General features: G+C 35.7%; 1 protein-coding gene across 1 annotated transcript in view; it reads right to left on the minus strand.

Annotated features, from left to right (window-relative positions):
• The window catches only part of EYS (eyes shut homolog), a 1,472,707-nt gene that overhangs the window by 273,616 nt on the left and 1,173,216 nt on the right, over positions 1-25,875 (minus strand). Inside the window, 3 exon segments of the mRNA XM_044387239.3 lie at positions 9,953-10,102; positions 22,772-22,853; positions 22,856-22,939. Of these exon segments, the coding sequence (XP_044243174.2) occupies positions 9,953-10,102; positions 22,772-22,853; positions 22,856-22,939 (316 nt within the window).

The following is a 25,875-nucleotide window of genomic DNA, read 5'->3' on the forward strand; positions in this document are numbered from 1 at the left end:
CCAACTTCACACAAAATGTATATTTGTTGTCCCCAAAACTTCTTTAACAGATTTTAAAGACACATTGGAATATATGCTGTGTGATCATATAGCTCTCTGAACAGCCTTTGTCTGGCATCTTTCCAAGAAACAGACAAATGGACAGTGTCTAAACCATGAATGTAAAAGAGAAATGTTGGAAGAAAAGTGAAATAATGGAGATTTTTACTTTCACTAAGTATACTGTATCTCCCTCAAATATATTCTTTGAAGAATATCCATGATGGAAATTTAATAAATGTAAACTGATACACGTGATATTTGAGACCTGCTTATAGATTAGAAAACAGGCTGCTAGTAATCTAGAGGAAAATTCCACAGGGAGAAGAAATATATGTGATGCCTTTGATCTTTCTGTCCATTAAAAAAAAAGGAGTCAGCACATAAAATTCAACTGATAGGGCTGCGGAAAACTTTGGAGGACATCCAGAAAATAGTGCCTAAAATAACTGAATGCTTAGAGAACAAAACCATGAGGAAGTAAGTTTACTTAATTGGAAGGAGAAATACCTGCAGAAAAAAGTTCACTAAAGTTTTTATGAGGTGTTTTTAGTGAGATAGTATAAAATAAAATAAAAAAGTAGTGAGCGATTTTTCTGGTCCTAGGGCAGCAATAGAAGTAGACTTATATGGATGATAAACTATAACAATAATACTATTTATTTGAGGGACACTTGATGCTTTCTAAAGAACTTTCACATAGATGACACCTATAGGAGCCTGTATAGCAAAAAGAAAATCAGTGTGATTATCTTTATGTTTCAAAGAAAGGAGCAGACAGGTAAAAGATTTCTTTGTAGTTATACAGAGAATGCTTTGCTTCCTTACTTCCCTGTTTCCAGGTGCCCTTTAGGTGTCCTGTGCTTTCATTGTGAATCATAATGAACATATAAAGATCTACCCTTTTGCTCTAAATCTAGGTATACCCTACTTGGACAGTGGTCTACGGTTTAATGATAAATCACAGAATAGCATTATTTGTGGCTATCTATGTCCATGCTGATACACATCTACAAAATTGGCATTTGGGGTTTTGATGTGATTAGTATTGAGCTGCTCTTCCTAAGAGTCACTGCTTCTTTAGATGACTCCTGACAAGACTGAATAGAACTAGGTCATTAACATGGGGAACTTAGCCCTCTAGTTAGTATGGTGGGAGTTAAAGGGGTGTTGTGATATGTGTCTAGTTCATCTAAAAACAACATTGGTTTGCTTATGTGTAAGTTAAACCGAAGAGTCTTAGACTTTAAGTGATGATGTAGCCATGAGCCTCACCAGCTGTAGTGGATGCTGTGGTATGCTGCCTTGAGTCTCCTGGCGATGGGAAAATGGCCCAGGTCCCCTTGACCCAATTTGGGACACTATGAACATCCCTACTCCAGAGCTTCCCTTAGGGTCAGCTGAAGCCTCTGCTGCAGCTGCTCTGCAGTTCAACTTCTACCTCTTCTCATTGCTGCTTCTCTCACTGACTTATGGAAGCTATTCCCAAGAGCACTCCCTAATAAGCTTCCTGCATGCAAATCTCTACTGTCTATTTCCAAAAACCTGACCTCAGATACTAGTTATTAAGTCTCAGTGGCTGAGACATAACTGCAGGAATTACAGTCCTTTATAGAATCTCCATCTCCAAATATTTTGAGGAATCCTCAGGCCTGCTTGCACATGTGTGTCCAAGGATCAGCCTTGCTCATTGGTAATTAAAAAAAAAATTAAAGATTTATTTATTTATTTTGGGGGCAGGGATAGAGGGAGAGGGTGAGACAGTATCCTCAAGCAGACTCCCCCGAGAGCACAGAGCCCAACACAGGGCTTGACCCCAGGACCCTGAGATCATGACCTGAGCCGAAATTAACTTGTGGGACTTAATCAAGATAAAAAGCTTCTGCACAGCCAAGGAAACAGTCAAAAAAACTAAGAGGCAGCCCACGGAATGGGAGAAGATATTTGCAAATGACACTACAGATAAAAGACTGGTATCCAAGATCTACAAAGAACTTCTCAAACTCAATACACAAGAAACAAATAATCAAATAAAAAAATGGGCAGAAGATATGAACAGACACTTTTCCAATGAAGACATACAAATGGCTAACAGACACATGAAAAAATGTTCAACATCATTAGCCATCAGGGAAATTCAAATCCAAACCACACTGAGATACCACCTTATGCCAGTTAGAATGGCAAAAATTGCCAAGGCAGGAAACAACAAATTTTGGAGAGGATGTGGAGAAAGGGGATCCCTCTTACACTGCTGGTGGGAATGCAAGTTGGTACAGCCACTTTGGAAAACAGTGTGGAGGTCCCTTAAAAAGTTAAAAATAGAGCTACACTATGATCCAGCAATTGCACTACTGGGTATTTACCCCAAAGGTACAGACGTAGTGAAGAGAAGGGCCATATGCACCCCAATGTTCATAGCAGCATTGTCCACAATAGTTAAATTGTGGAAGGAGCTGAGATGCCCTTCAACAGATGACTGGATTAAGAAGATGTGGTCTGTATATACAATGGAATAGTACTCAGCCATCAGAAAGAACGATTACCCAACATTTGCAGCAACATGGACGGGACTGGAGGAGATAATGCTAAGTGAAGTAAGTCAAGCAGAGAAAGAAAATTATCATATGGTTTCTCTCATCTATGGAACATAAGAAGTAGGAAGATCGGTAGGGGAAGAAAGGGAAGAAGAAAGTGGGAGTAAACAGAAGAAGGAATGAACCATGAGAGACTATGGACGTTGGGAAACTAACTGAGGGCTTCAGAGGAGAGGGGGATGGGGGAATGGGATAGGCTGTTGATGGGTATTAAGGAGGGCACGTATTGCATGGTGCACTGGGTGTTATACGCAAGAAATGAATCATGGAACTTTACATCAAAAACTAGGGATGTACTGTGTGGTGACTAACATAATATAATAAAAAATATTATAATAATAAAAAAAGACAGCTTAAGTGACTGAGCCACCCAGGTGCCCTGCTCATTGGTGATTTCTGTGCAAACAATCTAAATCTTTGCTTTCTCTTGTTCCACAAATTCTCCACAGAGACTATGCCAAGCTGGGATTGTGTTTACATCATTTCCTCTGAGGCTTATATACTAGAGCAGCTAGAATTTTCTTTCAGAACAGTCTCTGCTACTGCACCCTATGGGCAGAAATGAGTGTCATTGCTAGTACAATGCAAGCAGGAGAAGGCTTCTTTGCTATTTTATCCATTTGGGAGATGGGAAGAGATTCTCAGGGCATGGTTGAGTTTATCCCAGTCCATCACACAGGACTGGAAATTTCTGCCCCCCAAATGATGGGAGCTTTATTGAGGTGTCTAGTAAGCTCCTATGTGACTTTTTATGGTATTTGCTACAGGGCTTTGTCCTGGACTTTCCTTTTTATCTTTGTAACATTGTCTTTGAAGTCAGAATTAGGGTTCAAATATTACTAGAAATTAGAATTAAGCCAACTATTATAAGTTGAAAAGCAGGAGGGACCAGGACAGAATTCTACATGAACTACTATAAAACAGGAATTTACTGTCTCTTATGGTGGCATTAGAATAAATCACCTGAAGAAATATTAAAAGTCTTTGTTCTCTATTTATTGAGTTCAAATACTTTGGCTTACTACCAGTACCTGTCTATGAAACCAGCTTTCAATTTTAAAAATTTAGTATATCTTTTGAAAAGTCTTAAACTATTCTTAAATGAATCTGTGTTAGGTAGAACAGAGCTCACAGATGTTAAATTGTAAAACAATTTATCTCAATATATACCTTCTTTTTATTCAGTATATTGATGAAGTCAAGATCAATTTGTTGAGGAAGAAGCTTCCATAGCTTCTTTTAGCTTCATTTAGAAAGTTAGGTGGCTGGCCATTTTTAAAATAAGTAAGATTGTCTATATTTTGAGTCCATTCTGTTCTACAGAAGTTAATTAAGATAAAAATGTTGTCAAGGATTGAAGCCTACCTCTAAGAAAAAGGCATAAAGAACTTGCACATAAAATATCTTTCTTGGTAGCTTTTTAAAACAGTAATTAAATATCCTCTAACCATGATGATGGATTCTAATTAGGGAGAGCTGTGGGTCCTACAGAAGCAGGTTGGAAAATACATGGGATTTAAATCTGTATTGCTAATTCACCACGTCTTTACTTAATAAATAATCCCTTGAGATTTTCTCATGAATCTTATTTTTTAACGTGTTAAATCCCTTTAACTGCCCTGTGTGGCAGAGTGTTCTCTGACTTTATCAATTATTGCTTTTCTGACCTAATTCCCATATATTCAGTTTGCCCCTAAGTTTTCATTTGCTTCCTGCTTTCTTATATAAACTTGTCTTAAACATGATAGTGTACATGCATTTTAGAATTCCAGAGGGAAAAGGCTTTTAGGGATTGAAGTTCATTTTGCTTTATACTCTGCCATCATACATGAGTAGTTCCAACTTCCTCAACATCTTGACAGTTGTAGAAATCTACCATTAACAATAAAGAATGAATAAAATGTGAAGCTTTCTTCAGCATATATTGCTAATTCTCAAAAGAATTTCTTGGCTTTTATTTTAGTTTGTGAGTGAATCTCTGCATTAGAAATCACAACGTTTGATGATCTGCTGAAAAGCTAAATATCCTTTCACCTCAAACATTATGTTTTCATTGTACCCAATCTCCATACAATTTCCCACATGAGCCATGATGTTATTCTATGCCATGACGTCATTGCTTATCCTCTTCCATCTGCTGTCCCTCTGGTAAATTTCTAATCTTTCTTCAAAATCCAGTTTATTTCTTATGTTACAGATGTACTTGTCAACTGCTGTATCCCGTTCTCTTCAGTAGAGTCTTTGTGGTTACTCTGAAGCCTTGAGGGTCAATCAGTTCTCTGGCTGTCTTGGCATCTCAGCACACTAGAAGATGAGGAGTTATGGACCTGAATCTTCACTTTGTAACTTTGTTAACAGCCATTCCATTTGGATGACTTCAACTGAATTGCACAATTAAGAGGAGCAAGCATGTGATTACAGAGTCAATCACTTGAATTTTTTTTTTTATATCACTGGTTGGTTGAGTCCATAACTGGCATATTATCCAGTGAACATGTTGTGTAGACTCAGCTTCACATTCCGATTACGATGTCTTTGTTTAGAAAGCTCCATTCTATTTCTGCCTCACTGAACACCAACCTGACACTTCCTTGTTTCTCAAGATATATGCAAATTTTAGACACAACCATACATGCTAGTAGAAGACTCTACCCAATAATCCTAAACAGTACTAAAATCACCAACTCCTAGACCCACAGACTTCTAAAAGATTCTCTTAATCTTATTTAATGAAAGAAATTTTATTTTTATAGTGGCTAGTCCCAATTCAATACAAATAAACTATAATTTACTAGCCAGCTACTACTGGACATTATATGTATGATTAGTATGTAATGTATGGATAAAGGAAAAGAGCGATGTTTAGATATACGTATTTAGGTACAAGTCAATGTAATTACAAAGTATTATGCTAAATTCCCCTATTTAGCTACAGTTTTCCTACATTTCCTCTAAGAAATACCAGATGGAAGTGTTGATGGAAAAGATACAGAAATTAATATTGAAGTGATGAAGTTTGACCTTTTTAAGATGAAAAGCTTGCCAAACTTTCCATATTGACATGGCAACGTTTTATGAATAAATCTAATATCTTATAGATTTAGCACAGTTCAAAAGTCACCATCTGTTTCAAGAAGTGAAGGTTCTTGCTATTACATAGTTTCTGGGCACTAAGACTAAAGGCATGCAATCCATAGCTTACATAATATTAGCTATCGGGAATGTGTGAAAAACTTTCATATTTTAGAAAATCAGAGACATAAAAAACATTTTGAGTTACTCTGAATTAGAGCTGATAATACATTATGGGTATTCTTTCTCCTTACATAAACTTCGGTAGTCTCCCGATCATTCTCTGTATGAAGTTCTAGGTTAACAGCAGCTGGGCAACAAGTTGTAATATAAAGAATTTATATGGGGAAAATGGCAAAGCACTGGAAGCCGATTTTGTGCAGAGTTGTTTGAAAGGCCTTTGACGATACATGTTGGTATTATAAGAAGTTGTCATTTGTTCCTTTCTTATTTTTCATAAATTATTTACCACTAAACCTCTTCATTTGATATAGTCGAAAGCAATCCTACTCAGAATTCTTTTTATTTCCCATTTTTAAGGTTAGTGTTAGCTTTGCATTATATAAATTTATATTCTACTTTCTTAAACAATTGTGGGAAATGTGCTAGTTAAGAAATAAAAAGTAGCTTAAACAGATATGTACTCAGCACACAAGCACACACATATACATATACCTCTACCTATATGAGGTTTTTACATCAGAGAAATTAGTAAGATCAAACAGGAGGTAAAAATCAGTCCACTGACAAAACTCAACAGCAGTTTTTATCAGTTTATTTTGTTTTCTGGACCAAATATCTAACAAGGCGATGTGTCAAAATGGTTGCACTGGTTTTATCTGATGTTTGCATTTGAGCAAGTTCTAAGGTTCTCACTGCCCAACTATTAGAAGCTTTTTCAGCCTCTGTTCAATTGATCTTAAAACATGCATGCATTCCTTTACACTGACCAGCTACTCAAAAGTTGCTGATTGGGATGTGTAGTTCTGACACCCATGCAATTCTTGGTCAAAATCCACTTGGCTTTGGCTACCCTAAGAGTTTGTTAACAAAAATGAATCAGTAGATACTGGAGTGTGCCTTAGATATCCATGGATATCATTACACCTCTGGATAAGTCTTTGAGAAAGCTAAGGAAGGTAGAATAGGCCGTGTGGATTTAAAACATGCAGATAATAACACAGTAAATTACCTAGAGGAAACGACACAGGACTTCTTTACAGAACAAAATGCTGAATAAAAAGTCAGCTTTTGTATAGGAGAGACACAAAAGGTGGCAGAAAAATTTAAACTTCAGAAACTTTAAGAAGTATATATATGGTAAGACATTTTTTTCTGAACTTCCCTAAAGGAGAATAACCCTTGTGAAAACTAAGACCCTCTCTATGTGATCCCTTTCAAAATTTGTTGAAATGAAAGACAAACTGTGCATGAGTATGAATTACAATCTATCTGTAGAGCTGTGATCTCTGTTCCACTTCATTTAAGAAGAACTTCTATCTTGATACTGAATTGACCTCAATCACTACAGGTGGCTTATTCAAGTTCGTTCTACTTCTGCCATCTATCTGCAGGTACAATGCAAATTTAGTAGGAGGAAATACTCTCATGTTTATTCTCAGTGGCTAATAACAAAATAAAAATCAAAGTCATTTTTACATGTTTACCTTAGAGCTCATTCCACTAATTTTTGAAAATAAGTTCTTATCAATCATGCTATAGTATTTTATTGTCAGAGACCCTTAAATATAGAAGAAATTCCAACAACATTCATATAATTAAAAAGGACCTTAATTCACATGCTTTCTAGGGACAAACTTGTTCTGAGTTTGCAATAACAAGTGACCCATTAGAGAGAATTAGGATAGCTAGAAAGAGCTGTGCAAAAAGACCCTTTTAATTCTAACTTGTGCCCAGTTAAAGATGGAGAAGTAAGAGTGGAGCAGGCAAGACAGAGAGAGATGACATAAACAACTGGACAGATAGGGATCAAGCAAAAGGCAGTCATAGATCAAGGAACATACACAAATATAGAAATCAGAAGTCTCAGTATATGCATCTTTCCCATTTTCCCTCCCCTCTGGCAGGAGTCTTCTCTCATGTGGGCTGTATCTCATCACTCTAAACTTCTAAGGGACTTTGTGTTCTCAATTGTTCATTATTTTTCTATGTAGTAACACCTTCCACTCAGCTAATAAGTCCAATCCACAATTAAACGTGCTCAAATCTCTCATCTTACATTTTCTCCCTCTTGACCTCTCCCCTCTGTCTGGTTACCACCTTACCTCTTTTTATATTTTCACAGTAAAACTTATTGAAGAATTGCCTAGTATATACTTGTTATTCATAGTTATTACATAAACTTAAATAATTTATATAACATATAATATACAAATATAAGACAGTCCTAGGTCAACCTTTAATGTAACCTATTGTCACCTTAAGGTCTTGTAGGATGCTGCCTATAAGACAAAGCAGATTTGCATTTTTGTGTCAGTAGAGATATCTCTCATTTTCTAAGTTTTGAATAAAATTAATTGAAATATTTGGAAAGCCCTTGGTTTTTAGTTTTACTTAGAAGCATCAGTATTTTTTTAAAGGAGGGGTTTCAACCTCAGTCTACCTAAGGCTCTGTGTGGTTTGAGGACTGTCTACTTAGGTATTCATTATTTAAAGGCAAAAAATGAAATCATCCCTTTAAGAAAGTTTGACCAAAACAGAAATTACTTCATATATGATCAAATATGCCACTGTTAGTATGAAATGATTACATTGTATAAAATGATGATGTTATCAATCAAAATGGCTTTTAAATTGGTTTCTAAGTTATTCACCTTCTCATCTGGTTCTTTTTTTGTGAGCAAAAAGAGAGATGATTAAATTAAGAGTTAGGTCCATTGCTCTGAAAATGTGTTTTGCTTTACACAGCTCTGTTCCAAAAGGGTTTGCCTAATTTATGAATAATAATTTCATTACCTTAGGGTAATTTCCTTGCCTTCTCGTCATAACCAACTGAAAGGCTCAGCCAAGACACTCTCATTTCTTCATTCGTTCAAACATTTACTGAGCATCTTTCTTTCAGATGCCCTACAAACTGCATTAAAAATGAGCAAGATACTGTCCCTGCCTAGAGTTTCCATTTTCAGATTGGTGTCAATTTCCATGATTTTATTTGCAGATTGATGCAGACCCTGGGAAAGCTTATTTGATTTATATAACCTTCACAGGTTAGCCAAGATTCCTGCTAATCAGACTAACGTATCCAATTGTCATCTAACATATAAACTCAGACACAAAATGTTATTTTTAACTGACACAGAGTAACTTTAGAGACCATTATCACTAGATTGCTATACTGATGAAGAATTTTAAATTCTTGGCTGCTATATGTAAATTTTGTTAAGTAATGCCCTTGGGATGTGACCATGATATTTAACCATTTCTCTCTTCTGAGATTTCCTAATTCTGAAGTATGAATTAATTTCAAGACTGCCTTCCAAAATTTCTTATGTCCTAGAAAGACATTTTCATTCAATATTCAATTTTTTCCCCTACTGGATTCTCTTTTTTTCTGTGCAGAGTCAACGCTACCCCCCACCCCCCATTCTGAACAGCTATTTTCACTCAGAAGATATTTTGTTGAACAACTGAACTTTATCTTAATTTGCTTCCTTCCTTCCCTTTTCTCCTTTTCTCCCTCCCTTCCTCCCTCCCTTGCTCCCTTCCCTTCCCTTGTTCCTTCCTCCCTTCCTTAGAAAGGGGGAGAGAGGAGGGGAGAGGCAGAGGGAGAAGGGGAGAGAAAATCTTAAGCAGATTCCCTGCTAAGCGCAGAGCCTCACGCTGGGCTCAGTCGCCTGACCTGAAGCTCTATCTCACCACCCTGAGATCATGACCTGAGCTGAGATCATGACCTGAGCTGAGATCAAGAGTCCCACACTTAACTGACTAGCTAGATCTTAATTTCAACTGAACCACACAACTCTTCAACCTATTTATTTGCTCCATGGTATTTTAAAAGAAATTGATTCAATTTGTATATAATTTGATTGCCATTGGGTGGTATCAAATTATACCTTAGTTTATTCTGTACTTTACTCCATCAGACTGAAAAAATTGATCGGCAAAACAGCTTTTCAGATGGACCTTTCTGTCTTTCTTTTCCTATGTGGGTAGTCATTAAACATACAAATAACATTTAAAAAGGCTCAGCACTATAATTCAAAGAACTACTATGCAGGACTTACCGTACTATGACAGGAATGAACACATTCGTGTTAATGCTATAATTAGCAGAAAGAGTCAAGTTCTTTTGAGAACTTCCACATCCATATTTAACTGTGGGCCTTCCTTCCACGAGAAACAAATGAAGAAAGTGTTGCCCAATATTCTTCTCACTACCTTTAAAAACAAACATTACATTAAATTAGTGATTAGATTTATATTTTATTCAATAATTATTCTTTCAACAAACACAATCTCTGTCCTCAAGGAGTAATGATCTGGTGAGATGGTAGGAGTATTATTAAATTATTCAATGTAATAATATTAGAATTATACACTATGGCATGGCATTAACTGCATTGAATTGACATGAGATTAACTTTCTGACTGTGTTTCTTAATAGGAAGATGATCTTATTCTGAGCCTCAGTTTCCTCATACATTATAATGGGATGAGGAGAGCAAGTAATTACTAGAACTACTGTGATAATTAAATAAAAAAATAAATGAAAAGTGTCTGGCACCTGTTGAGTATTACATAACTTGGTTTATTATTAGTTAATTATTTGTATTTTAATTTTAATGTGTCTTTCATAAAAATTAAAATGATAAAGAAATATATAAAGAAAAAAAATAAACACTCCCCTTTCTCCAGCTCATTCTTTTTTTTTTTTTAAAGATTTTTTTAAATTTATTTATTTGACAGAGATAGAGACAGCCAGCGAGAGAAGTAACACAAGCAGGGGGAGTGGGAGAGGAAGAAGCAGGCTCCCAGCGGAGGGGCCTGATGTGGGGCTCGATCCCAGAACGCTGGGATCACGCCCTGAGCCGAAGGCAGACGCTTAACGACTGAGCCACCCAGGTGCCCCATCTCCAGCTCATTCTTTCATCTCACTTGAGATATTCTTTTCTACCATATATCTGTACACATATGAATATTTATATAGCCTTAGTTTTATTTTTAAAAAGGAAATAATGTGTTAAGTAGCTTTATTCATCTTTCTCCTTTCATTTAATAATAAACTTAAGACATCTGTCTTGTAAGCAAATAGTTAACATTTTTAATTGAAGTATAACTCACACAAAAAATCGCACAAATATTAAACGTACAGCTCAGTGAATTATTACAAAGTGAACCCACTCACCCAAATACCACTAACTTAAGAAAAAGAACGTTATCTGCACTGTCAAAAGTCTTATCAATCACTCCTTTCTTCCCTCCTAACCACAAACCTGATGTTTAACAGGTAGAATTAATTTTGCTCGATTTAAAACTTCATATTACTGGGATCATATTGTATATATTCTGTGGTGTTTATTTACTTTTGCTCAATATTATGTTTAAGAGATAGCACCTATGCTAAAATCCATTCATTTTCATTGCTTTATAATATTTGATTGAATGAATACTTACAATCCAGTTATTCTTTCTTCTATAGATGAACATCCTCCTCCCACCCCAGTTTTTGGTTATTATGAATAATGCTGCTAATGATAATCTTGTATGTGTCTTTTGTGCTGAATGAAGCACATGCATTTCTGTTGTGTATATAACCAAGAGCTGAATTGTTGAATATGATTAACTGAATAGCTACTGCCAGTTTTCCAAAATAGCATTTTGATTTAACTCCTTACCAGCAGGAAGAGTTCCAGATGACCCAGTCCTACCGTCATTTGGTATGGCTGCCTTGCAGATTTCAACTACTCTGTGTTTATTTTATTGTAGCTTCAATTTTTATTTTCCTCATACTAGTGAAGTTGAGCATATTGTCATGTTTAGTGGATAGTTTGATATCTTCTTTTGTGAAGTGTCAGTTCATATTTCGTACATTTCTATTTGGTTGTTTGCTTTCTCTTGACTGGTTAGAGGTAAATCTATGTATATATTTAATATCCAGATCTATATACATATGTCTGTGTGTGTGTGTATAGCATATAAGCTCTTTGTTAACCATATTTACTGAAAATACTTACTCCAATTCTGTGGACTGTCTTGCCAATTGCTTAAGGGTGAGTTTTGTTGAACATATGGTCTTAATTTTAGCGTAGGTCTATTTATTGTTTCCTTCATGGTTGCAATTAGTGATTTCTATGTAACCTTTCAGATATTTTGCTTGCCTTAAAGTCATAAAGTTGTTTCTTTATATTACCTTTTGTAAGCTTTATTTAATATCTATACTGTACCTAGAATCAATTTTTGTACATGATATGAAGGAGGAGTTTGTGGTAGGTGGGATAATGGCCATCAAAGACAGTCCATATTCTAATTGTTGGAACCTGTGGATGTTAACCTTATTTGGCAAAAGGCACTTTGCAGGTGTGATTAAAGATTTTGAGATGAAATTATCCTGGATTATCTGGTAGGGTCAAGAATAAGTCAGGGGTCAATTTTCATTTTTTCCTCTTTTAGCTTCCAGTTGATCCCAAATCATCAAAATAAATGATTCTTGTTATGTATTTACTAAATAATTACTTGTTATGTATTCACTGAATTCTCAGATATTTGTGAAATATATATTTTTAATATTTTTGAATATCTCTATTTCCTACTTTCTTCTTTTATTGATTCTTGTGAATATATGTATTTAAGACAATACTTTAATAAAAAAATACCAGCAAATTATACTAAACCAAGCTCAAATTAGAACCCTCGAAAATGGCCATCATTAGGGGTGCCAGGGTGGCTCAGTCAGTTAAGCCACTGACTCTTAATTTAGGGTTGGGTCATAACCTCAGGGTCGTGAGATTGAGCCCTGCATGGGGCTCCATGCCAGGCATGGAGGCTGCTTAAGATTCTCTTTCTCCCTCTCCTATAGTGCCCCTGCCCTCCACTGGCTCGCTCTCTTAAAAGAAAAAAAATTAGGAAAAAAAAAAATCTAGCTACCCATTCAGGTTCTCCTCACCTTTATCTTTGAGCTATTTTGTAACCTGTAAGTTGGTGAAAACTAGTAAGAATTCAAATTATTCTTATCTATGGCAATGCAAACTAACTGTGTCTGGTGAAATGCAATTGATTATTACCCTGCAGGTAGACTTGCTTTCATCTATTTGTAAATCTGCTTCGAAATTCCTTTATCTTATATACATATGTCTCTGTTTCTTGACTTCTCCTTTGAATTGGTTGTGGTATCTCACTAGTTCCCTCATTAATTAATAGGTTAAATAAAATTTTGGCATTTGTTCATTTTATGTATCTTTTTGAAAATTATCCTTTAACAAAGGAAAATAGGCTAATTTTAGTTTTTGAAATTGAGGTGTATTAGGAGAAATGAGTTATTATATTATAGCAAATAAAACCAAAACCAACTCCAAGGAGAAAAAATTACATAGAATACAATGTAAAGGGGGTCCCCTGGTGTTAAGCAACATAGCAGTCTTGGACTGGACAGAGATGCCCATAGGAAGGAAGGAAGACAGGAAAGGATTCAAAACACAACTGAAAATCAGATAGGAGTGGGACATACAAAATCTAAGAAATAAAAATGATTTTCCATGAGTTTTTTATGCTCTAGAACTTATTAAGAATATAAATTCAGTAAGAGAAACACAAAGTGAAATGTAATACAAAATAGTTAGATTAAATCAATATTGTGGAAGAAAACAAACTGGACAGAACAACAGCATTAAAGATTTAATAACAAAGTACAAGTAGCAAAGGGCATAATGAACATGGTTGAAAATCACTCTTTTGAGATCCTCCTAAATGTCCCTTTCTAGAGCCCACTCAACCCATCTAGGCTTTTATCACACTTCTAAGGGCTTCAGCTGGTACAATACGCCAAATTAGTCCAGTGCCTGGCAGTGGGTGATGCAGCTTTACCTATTCCGCCACTCCTGAATCCATTAGCAGTTTTTGGGCTTCTATTCCTTAGTGTTTTCCCTTATTTTTTCCCATGACTTTCTATTCAATTTCTTAGGCTGCTTTTCTCTGAATTCGAGATTATAATTAAGAATTTAGTATTATCTTTGACTCCTCTTTTCACTAAGGAGGGGAGGCTGGGGGCAATGACAGCACATTTAGAAACACCACACTCTGAACCAGCATCTTGTGTTTTCTCTCCTTGGATTTATAGAAGGTTTTAGCATAAAATGGCATAAGACTGTTTTTTCTCCAGTTGTTGGCCTGTTCTCCTCCCCCATCCTTGTGGGAGACGGGAGGGTGGTTCGTTTTGCTATGCACAAAGGGACAGTCTGGTATCCTGTTCCTTCCCCCATTTTTACTCAGAAGTTTCTATTACTTAATATTTCTTAAATATATTATCATTTCAGACTCATATTTTTGAAATTAGATTTAAAAATACAATATACAGAGTAGAATAGAAGAGAGTTGAACATTTAGGTCCAGCTGTTGTGCCATATGTACAAGGTCTGTTTTTCAAAGCTTCAAAACCTGAATTTCAGAGATTGATTATACACAAGATATATGTAGTACAATGCAAGAATGAGTTATTTTTAAAGGAAACTCAGCCACTAAAATCAAGGACAGGGATGAACAGTCTTCTCGAAGTACACCAACATCCCATTATGAACCAGAGCTACCCTCTGATACAGTACACAACAAAGCAGCTTTAATAGAGGTAATGGGAATGAAAATAAAAATAAACCATTAAGCTTGTTTCTCCCTACAGTCTGCTATATATTAACAGTTTTAAACTAATCATTTGGATTTATTCTATTAATAAGCAATTTCTTGTTTTATATAATAATACTTTTAAGGGAGTTCAGAGGGTTTTGTTGGAAACGTGATGGTAGCATGGGAGGGGGGAGTGCAATGGAAGAGCTGGGTTACTGATGTATTTGCATGATTCAATAGCAAATTATCCACTTCAGGGAAAATAAGGCATATTATTTGATAGATTGACTTTTTCACTTTTGAATCAATTGACTTTGTATCACAAACCTATATTCTGTACTTAGAGAAAAGCTATGAATAAACACTCTGGAGAAATTGTTTGGTTTTCACAACTAGTACTGTTCTACTTTCCTATATAGGGAAAAACCCACTTCTCTACTGTGTTTTTCTCTCCTGTGAGCCTCCTTCACTCCTCACAAACACTTCACTTCTGGTTGCCAAATGTGTTGAGGTTTTTCCCCACACCAAAAATTGCTCTCTGACACTAGTTGGGTGTCCCACACTTTAATGCAGCTTGGACACTAACTACTTGGAGACAGCGTCAGACCATACAGGTTAAGATCCTCTATCCTGTAAGACTGCTGGCCCTCTTCCCCGCAACACATACTTCAGACGCCAGCTTCAGACACCAGTGTTTCTGACCAACTGGCTATAGATCAGAGGTTCCAAGGAAGCCCCCCCTTGGATTTGATTAATTTGCTAGAGTTATTCACAGCACTCAGGGAAACACATTTACCAGTTTATTAAAGGATATGATAAAGAATATAGATGAACAGCCAGATGAAGAGATACATAGGGTAAAGTCTGGGAGGTTCCAAGAGCAGAAGTTTCTGTCCCTGTGGAGTTGGAGTGCATCACCTTCCTGTTGAGGATGTGTTGACTCACGTGGGAGCGCTCTGAGCCCTGTATTATTGGGGTTTTGTGGAGGCTTCCTCATGTAAGCATGGAATTATTAAATCCATTTCCAGCCCCCTTCCCCTCTCTAGAGGGTGGGGGGCTTGGACTGAAAATTCCAAGTATCTAGTCATAGCTTGGTCTTTCTGGTGACCGGCCCCCACCAAGGAGTCATCCAGGAGCCCACACAGAGTCCTGTTATTAGAATAGAATATGCTCCTACTGCCTTTATCACTTACAAATCTACTAGGGCTTTAGGAGCCCTATGTCAAGGGACACGGTCAAAGACAAATATCAGAGCAAGAAATGCTCCTCGTGTTCTTATCACTTAAGAAATTACAAGGGTTTGTTTTAAGAGCTTTGTGGCATAAGTGGGGGCAGACACCAATGCATATATTTTCTATTATCTCACAAGTACTAAAGATATCATATTTTCAAACACAATTATAATAAAAAATGGAAAATTAGTGGCAATTAGTAAAATCAAATATAAAAATTTCAAAACAGAACTACTAAGGAAAATTGTAAGACATGGCTACTATTAGATATATATTTTTATATTAAACTTTATGGGCTGAGTATAATCCATATGCCATATTAAAATTAGTTCATCATTGCTCACTGAACCCAAAGACATCAAGCAAATGTGAATCTCCTTCTCTGTGATGTATCACAAATGTGAAAAGCAGTGTCTTTCCCCCCATAATATCCAATCTGTGCTGCCTTTGGACAGGACTTGAAAGCTGAGGAAAATGTCAATATTAAGCCATTGAAAGAAAATAATTCTGTTGTTTCACTGAAAAGATGTTTGATGATCCATTAGCAGAGAAGTGTGAACCTACCCTTTTGAACAGTTACTTTTAGGCAGTGTAGTAATTTTTTCAATGAATCATTTATGTCTTGAGTTTTTCTGAATATTTATCCAGAAAATATTTTGAAACTTTACAAAGTCTATAATTCCCAAATTTTATTTATACTAATGAAATCACTGATTGTATCTCCTGATTTAAGATTTATTATATATAGAAAATGTTGCTTAGAATAATAAACAGTAATAATTATTTAAAAATTAGTGAACACTAGTTTCTAGATATCATGGCATTTTAGAGAGATAATCCTAATAATTTTGAGTCTAAAATTTACAAATTATACATAGCCTATATTTATATATATGTTGTACAGTATATATGCATATAGTCTTAAAAGAATAATAATGAAATAAGCCAGAGAGAGGGAAAGAATGATATCCTACTCGAGTTTTTATAATTTTGGTTTGCTTGGTTATTGGGTTGTAAATCTAAAAATTTCTAAGCATACATATTTTATCACTTCATTGAAATACTGAAGATAGAGTAATTATGGTACCACTTCCATTAAAAATGGGTTTTTTCTCTATTTGAACTATTGTAATGAATAGTTCCAAACATCAATGACAGTTTGATTTGAGATCATGTATAAACAAACATTCAGGAGAGATTCACTGGTCATCAGTTTGAATTAAAATAAAATTCAACATCATTCCTTATAGGACCAATGATGATGATTGCAGATAATATGTTTAACAAATCAGATACATAGATGATCCAATTTGGAAATTTCCATAAAGTGATATGGATTTCTACCATTTCTCATTGAAAAAAATCCCCAAAACACCACACCTTTATATGGTACTTCATATTTTTCTTTTTTAAAAAAAGAGCGAGTTATTTATTTGAGAGGTGGGGGGAGGGGCGGAGGGAGAGGAAGACAGTCCACGCCAGACTCCACGCCAAAGTGGGGCTCAATCTCACCACCCTGAGATCACGACCTGAGCTGAAACCAAGAGTCAGACGCTTAACCAACTGCACCACGCAGGAGTCCCAGGTACTTTGTATTTTTCAAAACACTTTTATATATGTTTTTCAAACCTTGTGAACTTGAAAATAAAAATTGCGTCTGCATTATTTGTTGTCAAACTAAATACAGAACAGTTAATTGATTTACCCTGTGTTGCAGAGTTAACTCACAGCTACCTTTGGTCACTTACTGACATTTCCATCAGGACTGCCTATGGCAACAGTCGGATGATCTCGTCATCCCTGGTGCCACCTTCAAGGCATGTAATAAAAACTATTCTCTGAGCTTGCACTGAGCTCTCTATTGAGCACACATGTTTTTGCTGCAGCTTGAAAACTCCTTTTTCCTGGCTCTCCTTAAAGGTCTGCATTTGTACACAGCAGCAGCAAACCAGTAGCAATCCTAGCGGCAGTGGCTCAGGGTTTGAAGGCACTTAGAGCACCAGTGGCAACATGGGCAGTAACAGTGGTTAGTAGTTAGAGCCTGGAGAATGTAGTTGGGGTGACCTAGCTGGTCAGTGAAGGGATGGTAGACGGAGAAGTTCTAGGAGAATGATACATTGGGGCAGCAGCCTGGCACACGTGATGAATTATTAACACAGGTTTATTACACGCTGCTGCAGAACGGCTTCTGGGCCAGTTTCTAAAATTTATTGAGAGCCTGTTTTAATTTTGCCTAGGCTGCTAATTGTGCTTAACCAGAAAAGAAAATACAACTCATAACACAAGATTCTTAGAGGAAATGAATCCTCTTCATTTGGATGAAATGGATAAAAATGAAAACCAAAAATTGTATCTACTGTTTGTCCCATTACTGTCTCATTTCTGATTCCAAGATTTTTTTATAGTCTATATACTCTTTCCCAGGGTGGCTATGTCCATCAAATGGATGCAATATTAATGACACCTATTAGACAAGAATACGACATCCTGGGCATCTAATTTCCAAGACTCCTTATCAGGCAATTTATGAGGGAGGAAGGATTAAACCATTTTCCGAAGAAGATATTTAGCACTTACTTCATGTTGCCATGCACCAAACACAGTTTTAAGTCCACTGATTGTGGACTTAAAGCTCTCTCCATCCTTACAACAAATTTTTCATGTCTTTGGTATTATCAGAAATAATACGATTCCATTTTACAGATACGGAAGCACAGAGATGTTAGGTAACCTGTCCAGATGGCAGGGCCAGGTAGTCCAGCTCCACAGTCATTTTTGTAATAACTGGATTATGCTGTTCTTGAGATGGGCATGGTAGCAATTTCAATCCTTGAATGGGCTCATTTGTTTGTTTTTGCTCCTACCTCTGTCCACCAGAAGCAAGTCTGCTGTCCATTTCCTGATGTAAGTACATCAGAAACACAGTGTATCTCTGATTTATTTCTTCATAAATTTCAATCACAGAAATAGTTTTAATTTCTCTTAACACAATTGTTCTCTTTCAAGAGAAGTTTAATAAATCATATAATTCTAGGTTAAGGGTTGGCAAACTATGACCCATGGACCAAATTCTGCCATTGTTTGGTTTTCTGAGTAAAGGTTTTTGTTTTGTTTTGTTTTTGTAACACAGCTACATTGATTCACAGCCGCATGTTGTCTAGGTGCTTTCCTGCAACACTGGCAGAGTTGAACAGTTGCAACAGAGCCTGTGTCATCTGTAAAAATATTTACTCCCTGGCCATTACAGAAAAAATTGCCAAACCCTGTTCCATTCCTGGTTGTTAAAGTAAACCCAGGATAAAATTATCTTTGCTTTAAGCTACATTTTGAGTAAACCCTTGAAATATGCACCATTTTGTTTTTGCTTACTCACCAAAAAATTTCCTAAAATAAGGTGTCAATACCTATTAATTTTTTCATCATAACCATCCAAGTTGGGTAACTCACCAACAGAACTTTACAAACAATTCTAAAAAAGCTAACTCTAGGCAAGGTACTGGTGAAGTACCCAGGAGGTGGGCAGAACAGAGATGTAAAACACAATTCTAGATTAGGAGGTGTTCCCTAGTTAGTGAAGAGACATAAGCACAGATTTCTAGTGTAATGCATTTCTTTACTCGGCCCCAGATCTTAATTTATACTCCTATTATAAGGCCTGTTACAGTCAGCTTTCTCATAGAATTATGTACATATTATCTCTCCTCTAAATGGTGAGAAATGGGTACAGATAATTTCTTATTCATCTTTGTATACAGCTCACAGTGCCCAGCAGAGTGTGATGCAATTTCTAGGCACTCAGTTACAATTTGTTGAATTTGACTTTCCTGTCATTAAAAAAAAAAAAAGATACAATGAAAAGCAATCTTTCTGTATCTTATAAAGGCAATGTATGAATTCATCCATCCATGCTTTCAACTCCACTCCTTCCCATATCTGCCTGGAGTAAGCTCTACTGGGAAATATTAAGGAGGGACAAAGATAGTCAAAGAATTTTATGGAGCACATTGTAAAATTGATTAAAACTGAGCACACTTTTTTCTCTAAGAAAAGAAGATTTTTTTAATATGCTGTCAGGAAATACTGTGGGATTTCATTGGCCTTGGCATAATAAGGTATCTAATGAAGATATTGTGTATTCTACTGGGAATCATTTTATAGAGAAAGGCAGATGTTATGATTCTTTAGATTTCATTTGTTTTCTTTAGCAATATTAGAAATCTCTTCTTTTAGCCCTCCCTAAACGCACAAAAAAGGAGGCCCCAGTGATCCTACTTGTTCTGTCAATTTCTACCTGGAATAAATACCTAAGACTAGTCTTCTTTTACTTTCTTTCTTAAACACAAATATTAAGTAATATGAAGACTGCTTCTGAATCTTGTTCTCTCACTGGAGTTGCTCATGTAATTTGCCTCCTGCAACTTGGTCAGATGTCTGCTCCTAATTCTCAAAGATCACATGCTTCCAAAGGGCATGCTTATTTCTTTTCAAAGAAGCAGCACAGAATGGATTCAACTGCATAATAATATATCCCATGACGAAACCTCCCGATTGATAGCGCTTGCCGAATAGAGCTCATTTTCTGAAAGTGCACCTCAAGAGTTTTGTGTGGTCTCATTCCTTCTCCCGTGACCTATTAGTAGCTCCTTTGACGGGGTTCCAGAATTCTGAATTGGTTCAGTAGCAGATTCAAAAAGCTTTCTTTTCATCTTGACTGCTGTTCTCAGAGCTGTCTCTCTCCCACAGAGAGTTCTTTTTTAAACTATCCTTTCTAAGGATTTTTACTGTAACCCCATAAGGATTCCAGTTTTATCTTCCTTTTGTTCCTTTTCAACATCAATTAGTTGGTGAGGCAAACTGAGAAAAGATAAATCTACAGTTTTGAACTAGGAATATAATTCAAAGCTGACATTGGCTTATCAACCTGATATTTCTCTATCCTTTTTCTCTTTAAAACTGGATGATATAAAACACAAGTGTTCGATAAATGTTTGCAGAATGGAATTGAGTTTTTACTGAAATGTCCGGGAATGAAAATGACAAAACTAAAAAACAAACAAAAAAAACAGACAAAAATCAACCCCTAGTCTCTAAAACGAAACATCTGTTTTAATTTCCTCACTATCCTTAATTGCTCCTATATGTAATATACTGATTTCAAAGGAAATTAGCCCTGAAGTCAAGTTATGGGACACCTTTTAAGCTACGGGTGTTTAACTGAATCACAAAAATCTTTGTGTTCATCTGTTGTGAGGCTTTTATGAGGTTGATAAATTCGAAAAGGACTGAAAGCAACAACCCCATGAAACATTCTGCTGAGGTATTCTCAACAGTGTAGGATTAAATTACCACTTTACAAATGAACAAAACGAATGCTTTACAGACAAAAATATTTTCTCCACTCAAAGGCTATGAAACTCCCTTGATTGAACAGCTTTGATGTATCCAATGCTGGGACAACAATTATGTAAGACAAAGACAGAAACTGATAACTGCTTCTTTTCCTAATAACTTCTAGTTTGATTTATTTCGGTAGGTCATTGGATGCAAAACGCAAAAATAATCCTATGGCACTAACATCAGCTTGGGTTTATTGGTTTAAATTAAGTACCAACCTGGACAGGATATAGATATGCTTGGCATGTATTTTTATGGCTTTCAAAAAGAGCACATTGAGTGGAAGTATAGATATGAGCCTGAAGCATGAGCCCAGAGGACTAGAATTCCCAGAGGTTGGCTGCTTCTTTGGTGATGAGCTGATTTTAGTTGGTGAAAACATACTTTCTACAAGGAAACACCTTCTTGTTCTTATATAACGTAAAAAACTGCAAAGCCAGAAAATCACTTTGCGTTGTGACTTTAAATTATTATGTTTGTATCTTTTGTTCTCTGTTTTGTTTCGTTTCCCTTCCCCTGTAATGTACTATTACCTCCAAATTTCATGGTCGTCCACCACAGCTTAGGTTTTGTATATAAAACAAATTTTCCTTTTTTTCTTTTCTTCTCTCTTTCTCTTTAAATATAATTAAATCAGATACTCTAAAGCCATCATTTAAATATGGGTGCTTACACTACTGGGAAATAAACAGAAATAGAACTACACTCCTGGTCTAGTTCTGACATTAGTTTCTTTCTAAAATATAACATAAATTTTCAGTTCTAATGTTCAAAACTTCTAACTGCACTTAGTTTTCAAAAAATGCTTCTTTAAAGCATTTTACTCATAGCCAAATAATACAAAGGTTTAAATTTTTTTTTTTACAAAGTTACAGAATGATGAATCAAATTTGCAAAATATTTCAAAGTGGAGGAGAAAAAATTTTCAAAATAATGAGTTGCCCTAGAGTGTATAATCTGTTCAGGTACTGAAGACATTATACCTCCAATATAGGGAATTGTTAAAACTACTGTACATGCATTTCAAAAGAAATAAAACAATTGTCATATTTGGAATACATCATGTAATCTACTTTAGTGATGTTTAGGTAAAGAAGAAAAAAGTGTGTAAATTCTGGTTATAGGAATCCTTGTGAGGACACTGCATAATGAGGACCCTGGATATGGAGACATTTCCTTAAACAAATACTGTTAATACTATTTTTTTTCAAGCCAGCTAGGATAATGCTAAAACAGTGATAGGAATTTTCCCAATTATCAAGTGAACCCCAGCTTTGGAATACCTTCTTCCAAGTTACCAAGTATTGAATTCAATTCATATTTAGTGATTTATATTACAAAAATATGCTCTGAAACATTTGCAGCATTTATGCTTTACTGCTATAGCCATATGCCATGAAACTCATATGCTTGCTGTATTCTTCCTTGCTGGTTCAGAGCCTGCTTGTAAGTCATGTTCCATTGAATGACTCATAAATTAAAGAAACTTTTAAAGAAAACTAGAAAGAACTATTTTCTTTTGGTAATGATTCATGCGCTAAGCTAGAAAAGTTTTCCCACAATATTTAAATGAATAATTCATTGCTTCAATAGGTTAACATTTGAGAAAGAAACCTGACATATAGGAAATCAAACATTTAATACTTACTGTAGAGAATAGTTCCATTCAAAGTGTTTGTTTTTATAGTTAAGTAGATGGTAATAGTTCTGTTATGTTCCTTCTCTGGACAAATTTCAATTCATCCAGGGTTGTAAGAAAAGGCAGTTCTAGATAGGAATTCCCGTTGAAAGATGGAAAAAATAAACCTGAATCTAAAAAAAAAAAAAAAAAAAGAAAGAAAAGAAAAAGATAAGAACACAGCATTTATAATTAGCATTCATTTAAGAAGATAGCACTGATATTATAAACATTAGACCGAATCAATATTAAGAAATTTAGTTATAGAAGTACATTACATTTGTAAAGTCATTGTCTCAAATAATAAGCCACCAGTCCAGAGGAAAAGACTCAAAGCAAGAATTTTAATTTGTTGTTCATGGATGGACAACAAAAAAATCTGTGTCCCTGCATATGTGAAATAATAATTTTCATCAGATTCTTAAAATGTTCTGAAATGAATGGCCGTACATCAAATATATATTTAAAATCAATGAATTTTATTTTATGTAATTACACCTCAATAAAAAAGTAAAGAAAGAATTTGTGACACAAAAAGATTAGAAAATTGTCACATAGGAAGCTTTTATCAATATTTGTTAATATTTAGTGCTTTCCAGTAATACTTAGATATTTTATAAGTGGTATTACTATAATATGCAAAGTTAATTTTTTAGAGTTATCCTTTTAGACTTATTAATCTTTCAAATGTTAACTCAAAATATTGAGGCATATAAAATTTGAAAGTATTTATTTTATTGTCATATACCTATATTTAGATCTTTAGACTTGGTACACTGAGTAAGTATAACATGGAATGTGGAAATACAACTTTATTTTGTCTCTTTCACAACGGGGGATATATTCTCTGCCTCTGGATGAAAACTTGGCAGTTCCTATGAGTCTTACCTTCTTTCTAAGTTACCATTATAATGATTTAGCAACTAATATCCAGTCTAAGAAATTTATCAACACTTAAATCTTCCTTCAGAGATAAGACATCGCCTACCCTCCTCCACTAGCCAAGACCTGTAGGGCATCTGACACCTACTATCCGCCTTGAGGGGCAGGAGGAAGCTGATTTCTATTCTTCTCCTTGTCTTACCACCTCCCATTCATGCTAGCTGCTGTTTCTGACCCTTTCAGCTTTGAATGTGGAGGAGGCGGGGGAGTGGAAAGGAGAGAGAAGTACACAGTAAAGGAGAGCTGTAAGAACTGGCGATTGATGCTGTTATAAGCAGGCTCTCGCTCTCTAGGAATAGCTGATTTTAAAACTGTTTCCCTTGTGCTAGAAATGTCAGATAAAATACAACACACTCAGTTCAATTTCAATGTCAGATCAACAACAAATAATTTTTTAGTATACGTATGTACCAAACATCTCACGAAATACGCTAGAAGAATTATTTAAAATTCAAATTTAACTGAGTGTCTTATATTTTTAGTTCTTAAATCTGGCAACCCTCTGACTCATGAGCATTTGTGCATTCTTTAGAAATCCTTTGCCAACTACAATTCCCAGGAGTTGTGCGACGGCCTGCCTTTGGCTTGTCACTTCTAACTTGGTCCCATATTGATTTTTCACTTTAGCACAGATTCCTGCTGTTGACAACCACTTGCCTGTGTCAAAGTAAAAGTTGCATTGGATAAAGTTAACCAGACAAAGACACTCGGGGCAACTGCAATAAAGGAGAGAGGTCAGAATTCAGTCTTTGCTTAACAAAACAAAGAGTATAATGCAAAGTGAAACAAAGAGTAGCAGAAGTTTTAAGAGCTGAGGTGGCGGATCACAAACGACCTGTGTTTGGCCTTCCCACTAAAAAACATAAGCTTTTTCATATCTTCATAACAGAAGGCAGTTTACAACTTGAGCAAAGGCACCCATTCAAGTTTGGCTCCTACCCTCCCACAAAACGGGAGAAAGGGCCACTATCTTTTTTGACGCTTACATGTCAAAGAGATGGTTCTAGGTCCTGAAAAAGATATTCCTGGGTTGTAAAACTAAGATTTACATCTCAAAGGGGGCAAAGAAAGAATTTACAAGTATAAGTTTAGAAAAGTGAGTTCTTGAGCCTAGAGTCAGGAAGAAGCCTGTCTAAAGTTTAGCCAAACGGAGGGGAATGTTAAGGCTGTCTTGGTCACCTGACTAGAAAAACCACCTGGGTAGAACATAAAAATGACCCTAGACAAAATTTCTTTCCTGCAGGGGTCTGTATCTAGTCCCTGGGAAACATTCTTGTATAGTTTGTTTTTAGTCTTCTCTCTCTGCCTCTACACACACACACACACACACACACACACACACACACACACACACACAGGCTGCCTTGGCTTTCTTTTTCAGATATAAATGCATGACTGTCAGTCCGTGGTCTTCCTTTCCAAGTGATCTAGTTTTAGCTACCCCCAAACACTGTCAGATGTGATAGGTGGGAGAAGGAGAGGGGTGAGGCCAACAAGACAGCTTTCTACAAAAACATTTCCTCAAAATAATGTCTCTAAAATCCTCTTTCTTCTTTAAATGCTGTCTTTAAGATCAAGAATTTTTCCTAGTTAAATCTTGTTTTTAGATATGGCATCTCATTTTGTTTACACCATTATGTCTTGGTATGTGTGAAGGAGTTTTTTTTTTTTTATCCTGTTTATGTCTGTAACTTTGTACTGTCAGATATAAATATAATTTCTGTATTAGCAAACTGCTTGATTTAAGTTATATGGTAACTTAAATATTTAATATCACATATTTTTACCATTACTTGGCTTTCTACACACAATCTTTAATCTCTCGAAATTAATCTTCCTGGCTCTGTATTTTACTGGATCTGTTTTTTTCTAACAGATCTATTTTTAGGCCTACTTACCAAATCTTGCATTAGTTCTCATATGCCTAGAAAACTCTGTAATACTTAAACATACTTTTATTAAAACATTCCCCTTGTCTCTCATGACACTATGCTGCACTTTGACCATCTCCTCACCTGCCCAATAGCTTCTTTGCAGACTGTTCTTTCAACCATTCCACAATGCACATAGTTTCCAACCTGGGTCAACTAGTTCATCTATGTTTTGTCTTTACCGGCTCCTCCTCCAT

This window comes from Ursus arctos, unplaced genomic scaffold, assembly GCF_023065955.2.
Source record: "Ursus arctos isolate Adak ecotype North America unplaced genomic scaffold, UrsArc2.0 scaffold_29, whole genome shotgun sequence".
In the NCBI taxonomy this organism is placed as follows: Eukaryota; Metazoa; Chordata; class Mammalia; order Carnivora; family Ursidae; genus Ursus; species Ursus arctos.